We start from the raw sequence: 11,402 nt of genomic DNA, 5'->3' as shown, positions 1-11,402 counted from the left end.
AACTCTTCGCATGAGGTGGCCAAAGTACTGGAGTTTCAGCTTTATCATCATTCCTTCCAAAGAAATCCCAGGGCTGATCTCCTTCAGAATGGACTGGTTGGATCTCCTTGCAGTCCAAGGGACTCTCAACAGTCTTCTCCAACACCACAGTTCAAAAGCATCAATTCTTCGGCGTTCAGCCTTCTTCACAGTCCAACTCTCACATCCATACATGATCACTGGAAAAACCATAGCCTTGGCTAGACGAACCCTTGTTGGCGAAGTAATGTCTCTGCTTTTGAATATGCTATCTAGATTGGTCATAACTTTCCTTCCAAGGAGTAAGCGTCTTTTAATTTCATGGCTGCAGTAACCATCTGCAGTGATTTTGGAGCCCAGAAAAATAAAGTCTGACACTGTTTCCACCGTTCCCCATCTATTTCCCATGAAGTGATGGGGCCAGATGCCATGATCTTCATTTTCTGAATGTTGAGCTTTAAGCCAACTTTTTCACTCTCCACTTTCACCTTCATCAAGAGGCTTTTTAGTTCCTCTTCACTTTCTGCCATAAGGGTGGTGTCATCTGCATATCTGAGGTTATTGATTTTTCTCCCGGCAATCTTGATTCCAGCTTGTGTTTCTTCCAGTCCAGCGTTTCTCATGATGTACTCTGCATATAAGTTAAATAAGCAGGGTGACAATATACAGCCTTGACGTACTCCTTTTCCTATTTGGAACCAGTCTGTTGTTCCGTGTCCAGTTCTAACTGTTGCTTCCTGACCTGCATACAGATTTCTCAAGAGGCAGATCAGGTGGTCTGGTATTCCCATCTCTTTCAGAATTTTCCACAGTTGATTGTGATCCACACAGTCAAAGGCTTTGGCATAATCAATAAAGCAGAAATAGATGTTTTTCTGGAACTCTCTTGCTTTTTCCATGATCCAGCAGATGTTGGCAATTTGATCTCTGGCTCCTCTGCCTTTTCTAAAACCAGCTTGAACATCAGGAAGTTCACGGTTCACATATTGCTGAAGCCTGGCTTGGAGAATTTTGAGCATTACTTTACTAGCGTGTGAGATGAGTGCAATTGTGCGGTAGTTTGAGTATTCTTTGGCATTGCCTTTCTTTGGGATTGGAATGAAAACTGACCTTTTCCAGTCTGTGAGTGGCTGCAGGTGATACAAAATCAAACGGGTTCATTTTAGTAATCCACTTGTATTGTTTTCCAATCAAAAACATGAAAGTGAAAGTGAAAGTCATTCAGTTGTGTCCAACTCTTTGTGACCCCCATGGACTGTAGAGTTCATGGAATTCTTCAGGCCAGAATACTGGAGTGGGTAGCCTTTCCCTTCTCCAGGGGATCTTCCCAACCTAGGGATTGAACCCAGGTCTCCCACATTGCAGGTGGATTTTTTACCAACTGAGCCACAAGGGAAGCCCAATCAATAGCATATCTTTAAATAAAAATACCATAAAAATATCTTCTTCCCGATTCATCAGGTAACACTGATGCTCCCAGAAGTGACACCATGTTTATCACCTAATTCTGCATACTCCCTCACATTTTGCAGGAGCTGAGTGAGCACTAGGCTTGTGAAACAGATTTAACAAGCCTGGATTTGTCACCTACAAGCTAGGTAACTTTGAGCAGAGGGCTTGACCTCTCTGTCCCTTGGTTTCCTTGGCTGCAAAATGGGGATATTAATGCCTACATACAAGTTTTTTGAAATGCTTTAATGAGGACTTGAGTGTGAAACCTGTGTGCCTGGTTCATCGCTGAGACATATTAGCTGCTAACATCATTGTTAGGAACTGTTCCCCTAAATTTTGGTTTCTGTTGCTTCATTCCAAAACTCAGAGGCTTGAAACAACAGTCATCTCTGATGTAGCTCACAAGCCTCCAAGCTGGGCTTGTGGCTGCTCCAGCATTTTTCAAGGCAGCTTTACCGAGGGCTGGAGAATTTACTGCCAAGCTGGCTCACTAGCTCAGCTGGCAAGTTGGTACTGGCTGCTGGCCGGGAGCTCAGCCAGGGTTGAGGGCTAGAAGACTCAGTTGCCCTTCACATGGGCCTCTCCATGTGCCCTGAGCTTCCTCACAGCATGGTGGCTGGGTTCCCAGGGTGACCATCCTCCAAGAGAAAGCGTGTGGAAGCTGTGCTGCGTTTTATGACCTAATATTGGAACTCACACAGGATCGCTTCTGCTGTACACAAAAATAGCTGAGACAGTCCTATAGGCTCACATAGATTCAAGGAGAAGGGACGCTATTTCTGCTCTTGATGGAAGGTGGAGGGTAATAAGGTTGTGGAAGACATATGGGACTGGGAATATCATGATTGCTTTTGGAAATGACAGTCCGGCAGGCTAGGTATTAGATGATTTCCCGTCTCAACCATCCTGATAAATCACCATGCAGGAAGTTTATTCTCCACTCTTTAGGATTCTTCCCTTAGGAGGATATCTTCGGGAATAGGCATGTCAGTGACAGCTCTGTCCATCTCACACTGTATAAAGAGCTTCTCTTTAACCAGCTGGGCCATGCTCCAAGAAGATGAGAACGAAATGAGAATTTGCACAGGCTGGGTGCATTTATGCTGGAGAAAAACGACTCTGGGTCACCTGCTCAATGGCTGCAAATAATTAAAAAAGGCTGTTCTGGGGTCTAGAAGTCAGATTTGTTCTAGGAGGCCCTTGAGGCCAGTACCAGGCAGATAGATTTTAGCCCAGCACAGATTAAGCTGTGAAAGTCCATGAGGTCTAGGTTATTGCTATAGCATAAAGCCAAGCATACCTATTACGTACCTGTTGGATGACTGCCTAATACAGCTATCCTGCCATGGAATGGGCTATCTAGGGGCGGGGGAGGGTAGTGAGCTCCCTGGCTTTGTGAATGTGCAAGGTCAGGCAGGTGACCTGTAGAGGGATGTCGCAGAGTGGGCAATGTCTTTGGTGCCTCCTGCTCTGCATGATGTTAAAGATACTCCCAACCCTGAGACTCTGAAGCTTTGAATTATCTATACTGGAATTCAGTAAAGGCAGACTGACTTCAGTATTAGCTGAAGCAAAATCTAATTAGGAAGGCAAATTGATTTCCAAAAAAAGAATTGGATGATATGTTCCCAGGACTGTTAGAAATGGCTTTTTAATTGTCTGCTCCTTTGTATTATTCATGCAATTGTGTGCCTTTGTGAACCAAGTCTCTCACTTTCTTCCCTACTTCCCTCCCTCTCACCCGCCAGACAACACCTTCTCTGTCCCAACCCCTTCAAGGCTGCACTGGGTCAATCCTTGGGGACAGCTGCGAGGCCCACAAAGGAGTTGGAGTCAGAGAAATGCTGGGGAAGGGCTCCAGGTCCAGGGGCCCATAGGGAACCACATGGAGCTAAGAGCCAATCTTTCTGCCCTCACCCCCACCTCAGGTAGCCCGGTCACAGGGGAAGGGCATCTTCCTCTTCCGGAGGCTGAAGGACATCATGGACTGGAAGAAGGTGAGCTTACCTCTCCCCCTTCCTCCCCACACCCTCCTTTACCCCCTTGCAAGGATCAGGGGCCCCTCCTCCTCATACTCAATGCTCGGAGGGCTGGCAAAGGAGCTCTGCCCACAGGCCTGCCCATGGGTGCAGGGTCTCTGGAGCCAAATTGCCTGGGTTCAAATCCTGACCTTACTACTTCTTAGCTGTGTGAGCTTGGGCAAGTTATTTCACTTTTTGGTGCTCCCAGTAAATCAGGATAGTAAAGTACCCGTTGAAGATAGGATGAGTTAGTGTGTCTAAGAGAACAGTACGCTCTTTTCCTGGGCCTCTGACTCATCTGGCTGGGGGAGTTTGGCTAATTGTTCCTCCGGCTCCTGGACTAAGCCTGAAGCAGCCCTCTCCCTGCCCCCCAACCCAAGCCTGTCTTGGTGCAGGAATCTGTATAATAGAAATGCTGGCCCACCCTGTCTCCACCGTTCAGCAGCTCTGTGGTCTTGGGGAAAGCGCCGAACCCCTCTGAACCTGAAAGATGGTAATGGTGCAGGCTGCGTGACAGGAGCAGGCTGTCACCACCTGTGCCTACTGTGCCAGTGGGCTCGCAGCAGGGGCACAATAAATGAATTGCCCCTCCTCACTGTGTGTCCCTGTTCCTCCCATGAAACTGTCAGGGCACCGCTGGGAAGAAGCTCACCAGCCTGGAGGCCCAGCCGGCCCGAAACACTGTCAACCCCTCTGGAAGCCATGTGAGTATAGGTGTGGGTGGCCCTGGACCCCAGAAAGAGAAGAACTGGCAGTTTTGATGGAGAAGCAAATCTTCAGGGTGGGGGAGATGGTAGATGTAGAAAATTCTGCCCTTGGGCCCAGATGACCTCACCAAGCATGTGACATTTGCCCTGGGGCCTCACAAGGTTACCGTGAAGGGGACAATGGGTGGGAAAGGGCTTTGCAGATGGTGAGGTGAAAAGGCCTGAATTGGGCTGGCTGCAAAGAATCCGCAGGAAGAGAAGGGAGAGGAATGTCCTTGGAGGCCCGGGTGGTACTCCAGCAGCACCATCAATGGGACTTTCTCCAGTGGGGGGAATGGCACACGCTCGTGCTCTCTAATGTCCTGACCATTAGTGACATGTTAATATCCAGACAATGGAAATGAGGCTAGGGCAACTTGAAAGGCTGGACTTTTAATTTATTTCCTCTTTGACTATGATAAAATATACATAAAATTTTTCAGTTTAGCCTTATTTAAGTGTGCAATTCAATGGCATTAAGTACATTCATAGTTTTGTGCAAACTGTGTTCCATTTCTGGAACTTTGAACCTTGTACCCATTAAACACTAACTCCTGCCCCGCTGCCCCCAACCCCTGACAGCCGCCTTCCTACCTTCTGTCTCAGAATTTCACTACTCTCACCTCGTGGAAGTGGAATCAGACAAGATTTGTCCGTTTAGGTCTGGCTTATTTCACTTAGCATGATGCCTCCGAATTTCATCCTTACTGTCACATGTAATATCATTTCCTTTTAATCAATTTAAAATATAAATGTACATAGCCACATGTGACTGGTAGCTGCCTTATTGGACAGCACAGATTTGGATGTTAAATGCCCAGGCTCTGGGCCCAGCCTGTGTGAGACGACTTCCCAGCTGTACCACCCATCAGCTGTGTGACCTTGGGCAAGTCACTCCCCCTCTCTGTGCTTCAGTTTCTCATCTATAAAATGGTGATAACATTAGTACTTTCCTGACAGGGTTGATCTGAGGATCAGATCATATACCCAAAGTAGAGTGCCTAACCCAGTGCCTCTTACACAGGAAATGCTCCCCCCGCAAAATGTTAATAACAATTATTGTTACAACTAGGACACAAGAAGTTCTGATGACCAGAAAGATGAAATTCCCGTGGAGAACTATGTAGCTCAGCGTTACATCGAAAATCCCTACTTGATAGGAGGTGAGATGTGCGTCTCTGCTCCCTGCCCTTCTACAGGATGGTTGGTTGGTTAGTCAGTCAACAAGCCTGGATCAGCAGCCAGTCATGGGCTCAGCCTGCTGCCAGGCATGATTGGATGCAAAGATGGAACCCTGTCCTGTAGGGTCTTGACCAAGAGGGGCCAGTGCTCTGAAGGGGCCCCATGGAATAGCATTAATATCACTTGCCCCCTCTCACTTCCTCAGGCATTGTCCTTCCTTGGGGACTTCCGTGGGTCTCTCCTCCGCCCCTCCCTCCCCCAGTGACCCCCATCCTCTTCATGACTTTAATCACCACCCAGATCCCGTGACTCCCAGATTTCTGTCTCCGGCTAAGACCTTGCTCCACACCACAGACCCTGATGTCCCACAGTCTGTGACATGCCCTTGCGAGCATCTCTCTGCAGCTCAAACCCAACAAGACTAAAATCCAGCCTTGTCCTCCCCTTACCATCTGGCTCACCCCTCAGCCTCCCTACCTGGGGACAGAACTGTCCTCCCCTCACCAAGCCAGAAGGTGGAGACTATTCTGGAAACATCCCTCTCTTCTCCTCCCACATATGGTTCTTCATCAAGCCTCCACGCAGCTCTTGAACCTGGCTGGCCGCCTCCATACCCAGTTCTGGCCACTGACCTCTCCTTCCTCGCTGACGCCCATGGCTCTGGTCCCCTTTGCTCTATTCCACACAGTCGCCAGGGGGGTCAGACACCCCTCAGTGGCTTCCCATGGTTGCTGGAACAAGACCCCAAAACTGCTCAGAAACCGGCCCCTGCTGACCTCACTGACCTTGTCTCCTTGCACTCTGCCCTTGGACCAAGCCCCCTTTGTCCCCTCTGAAACTCTGTTCAGGCAGCGCCTCCCGCCTGAAGGCCCCACCTACTCTGGGCTAGGCAGGCACGTGGCACCTCCTGTGGTTTTATTGGGATTCACATTGGCCTGTCCACTGCCATCTCCCACAAACCTAGCTCGGCACTGGACACACCATCGGTATTTGTTATGCCAATTCATTCTCCCCTTGCTTGACAGGCCGCAAGTTTGACCTGCGTGTCTACGTGCTGGTGATGTCGGTGAGTGACCAAGACAGGTGCTCTCTCCTAGGGGCGGGGGCAGGGCAGCTGGCCCAGGGGACAGGACAGCCATTCTGGGGGCACCCGTGTGAGCTGTCTGGTTTTACCTGCCTGGGAGACCCCAGGGGGTGGTCAACCGATCCAAGCTTGGCCATCTCAGAGGCCGCAGTATCTGGATCATCTCTGCCTTCCTTCTCCGTTCAGTCATCCGTGGTAACCACAGCCAACATTTATTGAGCACCTACTAAGTACCAGGCCCAGTATTTAGCAGATTTTCTTTCTTTCAGTCCTTCTAATTAACCAGGGAGGTAGGTTCTTTTGTTTGCTTCATTTTACAGATAAGGAGATAGATCAGACAGGTTGAGCAACTTGCTCGAGGTCACACAGCTGTGAGTGGCAGAGCAGGGATTCGGATCCTGACAATGGACTCTCTTAACCAAACAGCTGCTGTACTCCCTCCACCCATGCATTCAACACTTAAACCTTCATGGTACAATATGCTGGGCACGGGACATCGGAGTGTCTAAGACAGGCTCGGCCCCTGCCCTCCTGGAGCTCACCGTCTGGCGGGTGTCAGTTGTGGTGGTGGAGCAGAGGGAAGGCCCGTTAATTTTGTTCCCTTCTGCATCTCTCCATACCCACTCCTACCCGCTGGAAAGAGGGGGTCGAATCAGAAGGCTGATATTTGGGCAGATTCTTGCAGGATGATGTGGGAAAGAAGGCAGAGCATTTCAGATGGAGGAAACAGCAGGTGCAAAAGCCAGGAGGTGTGAAAGTGCTGGAATTGATCCTCCTTCCCTTTTCTCTCTCTCCATTCCCACCTCCCCCATAGTACATCCCACTGCGGGCCTGGCTGTACCGGGATGGCTTCGCCCGATTCTCCAACACCCGCTTCACACTGAACAGCATCGATGACCAGTGTATCCTAGGATTCCCCCACCCGCCCCCAGCATCTTCCAGGCACCCTGCCCTTCCCGTCCTCTGGCTGGTCCTGAGATAACTTATTCATTCCATAGATGTCAAACTCCCATCAGGGCATAGGAGATACAGCAGTGAAAAAAACAGCCCTGGTCCCTTCCCTCAGGGAACTTACAGTCTTGAGGGGGTGGGAGATCCCCCAGTGACCTGAGGGAAACAGTCCTGCTATGCTCATAGCAACTCACCCCAAGCATCCTTGCTTGATTGTCATTTCACATTGATTTGATTCATAGGATTGGACTTGTTGAGCCCCTTTGGAAAATGTTCACATCCCTTTATGTGCCTAGTCACTGACTCACTCATTCACTCGAATACAGTGCCTTTTCTACCAAATTGGCAGATATGAAAATTTTGATAACATGCTGTATTGGCAAGGCTAGGGGAGTATATACATTGCTGGTGAAGTGTCAACTGTACAACTGCTTAGGCGGCAATCTGGCAAATTTCTATCAAAAAACAAATGCACAGACACAGCAATTCCTTTCTGGGAATTTATCCTCCAGGTACACTCACAATATAGGATAGGAAAAGAGAGATTTAAACATTATCCACTGCATAGCCTTGTTATGAGAGAAAAAAAATAATAATGGGAAATAACCGAATGAATGGCTCATTTATACAACAGAATACTATCCAGCTGGTAAAAAGGAACCAGGGGAGGTGACTTATGTATTGATGAAATAATCTCCAAGATGTATTGTTCATTGGAAAAAAACTAAGTGTAGAACTCTGTGGAAAGGACGCTTGCATTCATGTTAAAACGTATGTCTCTGTATATACATTTATCTGTGCATAGACATCTCTGGAAGGATAGACAAGAAACTAGAAACAGAATTTGACTTGGAGGAGAAATGAATGGGAGGGGACAGGGTTGGGGTTAGGGGAAGGAGATATTCCTTATATACATTTTTATACTTTTGACTTTTGAACTATGTGAGTCTATTATCTGGTCAAAATAAAAAGAGCAAACGTTGTTTTTAAGACTTTTAGACATGAGCATCAGAGGAAAAGGGGTAAATGATCTAGAAATAAATATTTAGGAGATAAACCAGCAGGACTAGGTTACCTTCATATGGGAGAGGTGGAAGTAGCAAGTGATGCTGCCAAGCTTCTGGCTTGGGCAATCCAGCTAATGCTTTTAGCCAATTCACATCGCTCTGCCTTAATCTCATCATTCAATTAAGTGTCTGTCCAAGGTAATACATTTGCATTCCCTGAATGTCAGAAGGGCTTAGGCCTTCCTGAGTATTTTCTACAATTTGTTTCCTTCTGTTTAGCCAACGTTAGCATTTCCAGTATATCTTATTTTGTGATTCTAACAAGAATTTGTCATAGGCAACTCATTGAATTTATTTTAGTTTCATTTTTTGCCACCTCATTTCTTATTAAGGTTAGATGAGGGACTTCCCTGGGTAGTCCAGTGGTCAAGACTCCATGCTTCCACTGTGGAAGGCGCGGGTTTGATTCCAGGGAACTAAGATCGCACATGCCATGTGGCCAAGGAAAAAACCTAAAACTAAATAAAGTTAAACGATACATGTAAAGCATTTAGACAGTGCCTAACCCAGAGTGACTACTCAGTACACATTATTGGTCCTCCTGCCCTCATTTTAAAATGTTTGTTTGCCTCTAGGCACCATAGAGCCTTATTAAATTGAGGACTCTCCACGGCTAGTTTCTGTTTAACAAGGCTTTGCTGTTTTCACTGTGAGTGAATACACATAGTTTTCATCCCTTTGTTTAATTGCTTTTAATTTTTAAATATTGAAATATTTAAATTATATAGAAAACTGCAGGAAAGGCTGTAACAGAAATCTATGCATCTACCATCCAGATTTAGCAGTTATTAATATTTTGCCTTATTCGCTTCAGATATTACACACCAACTTTTAAAATAATAAAGCAACTTTGGATTGCAAAATAATAATATTAATATACAATATTATACAATAATAATAATAATATACAATTATTCAAATACATAAATCAGATACACATACTCAAAATGAAAAAATATTCACCTCAACACTAATAGTAAACAAGCAGAAACAGCTTAATCCACCATAGAGGGATGGTGAAATGAATGATAAAGCATTTCCGTGATCCTGTGTAGCTGTTGAATACAGTGAGGTGATTGAAATGTCATGGAAAAGTAACTACAGGAATTCCCTAATGGTCCAGTGTTTAAGACTTAGTGCTTTCACTGCTGATGACCAGAGTTTGATCCCTGGTAGGGGAACTAATATCCCACAAGCATCCCACAGTGCGGCCAGGGGAAAAAAAAGGTGTCTGTGGTAGAATGTGAGGTGGAAACCACATGTGCGTGTAGAATCGGGCTGTGTTTACAATCCCATCTTTTGCTTTTACATTTCCGTTTAGAAGAAAATATGAAAGGAGGTTCACGAATCTATTAACTTTAAAAAATTTAGAAGATTAAAATCAGGTCTGCTGCTGCTGCTGCTGCTAAGTCACTTCAGTCGTGTCTGACTCTGTGTGACCCCATAGACAGCAGCCCACCAGGCTCCCCTGTCCCTGGGATTCAGGTCAAGAAACATTTATTTTTAACTTTAATATTTCTCTATATTATGAACTATTCTTGCAACCGATATGCATTACTTTAATAATAAAGATAATAAAACATTTAAAGGATATAGCCTTCATAATAAAAGTATAGCTCTTTGAAGACAAATCGGAAAATCCAGGAGAAATGTACAAAAAGGAGGAGGGAGGAAGAGAAACCTTTTCTAGTCACACTAGAAATAACCTTTCTGATGTATTTCCTCTGAAATTTTTGTTGTTGCCTACCCTTTTATATATGAGTGATCCTGTTAGGGGAAGCACACTGACTGAAACCGCCCACCCTGGCTAGGCACTATAGTAACCATCTGCATTTTATGACAGGAGGTCCTGGTAAGGAACACAGAACTTATAAGCCACCCCCAACCGGAAGAGTTCAGGAAAGGTCAAAAGGAGACCCCACATGTCCAACCACCTCCCCGAATCCTCACTGGCATCCCTCTTAGCTGAACAAGGTGTTCACCACCAGGAAGGACTCTGAGTCAGAATGATTGGCTAAAGACAACCCATCACCATAAAACCTGAGACTGGGAGCCATGTGGTAGAGCAGTTCTCCTGGGTTCCCTTACCCTACTGTTCTCTGCCCTGGTGCCCTTTCCCAATAAAATCTCTTGCCTTGTCAGCACGTGTTTCCTCAGACGATTCATTTCTGAGTGTTAGACAAGAGCTCAGTTTCAGGCCCTGGGAGGGGTCCCCCTTCCTGCAACAATCCCACTAAATAAGTATACCTTTTTTTTCATTGAACATTAAATATTTTCCTTATAGACATTTTTTATTAGTTACCAAGTATTCCACTGAGTAAACTCACTGGTTTACTAATCCTATTGTACTTGCTGCAGACATTTGCGAAGTAGTCAGTTTTTTCTCAGAGAAGGCAATGGCAACCCACTCCAGTACTCTTGCCTGGAAAATCCCATGGACAGAGGAGCCTGGTAGGCTGCAGTCCATGGGGTCGCTAAGTTGGACACAACTGAGTGACTTCACTTTCACTTTTCACTTTCATGCATTGGAGAAGGAAATGGCAACCCACTCTAGTGTTCTTGCCTGGAGAGTCCCAGGGACGGGGGAGCCTGGTGGGCTGCCATCCATGGGGTCGCACAGAGTCGGACACAACTGAAGTGACTTAGCAGCAGCAGCAGCAGCAGCAGCAGTTTTTTCCTATAATGACAGACAATGCTGTAAAAAAACATTTTTTTCATAAATCTTTTACTATATTAAAATTTTTTCCTTTATATGGCCTCACAGAGGTGTAACTATTGGGTCAAGGGAATCAGCCAAATTGTTTTCCAGATTTCCCCATATTTTTACCCTCCCATTGACAGGGCCCATTTAGCCCCAGCTCCCCAGCACTGGGGACAATAA

At 46.2% G+C, this 11,402-nt stretch overlaps 1 protein-coding gene across 1 annotated transcript in view; it reads left to right on the top strand.

Annotated features, from left to right (window-relative positions):
• The window catches only part of TTLL9 (tubulin tyrosine ligase-like family, member 9), a 49,671-nt gene that overhangs the window by 23,730 nt on the left and 14,539 nt on the right, over positions 1 to 11,402 (top strand). The window contains exons 6-10 of the mRNA XM_010841738.1: positions 3,399 to 3,467; positions 4,121 to 4,195; positions 5,310 to 5,400; positions 6,445 to 6,485; positions 7,318 to 7,405. Of these exons, the coding sequence (XP_010840040.1) occupies positions 3,399 to 3,467; positions 4,121 to 4,195; positions 5,310 to 5,400; positions 6,445 to 6,485; positions 7,318 to 7,405 (364 nt within the window). The remainder of the gene's footprint in view (positions 1 to 3,398; positions 3,468 to 4,120; positions 4,196 to 5,309; positions 5,401 to 6,444; positions 6,486 to 7,317; positions 7,406 to 11,402) is intronic.

This window comes from Bison bison, unplaced genomic scaffold (genome assembly GCF_000754665.1).
Source record: "Bison bison bison isolate TAMUID 2011002044 unplaced genomic scaffold, Bison_UMD1.0 scf7180017864167, whole genome shotgun sequence".
Classification (NCBI taxonomy): domain Eukaryota; kingdom Metazoa; phylum Chordata; class Mammalia; order Artiodactyla; family Bovidae; genus Bison; species Bison bison.
Note: the sequence above shows the minus strand (reverse complement) of the source record. Positions and strands in the feature narration are given on the sequence as shown.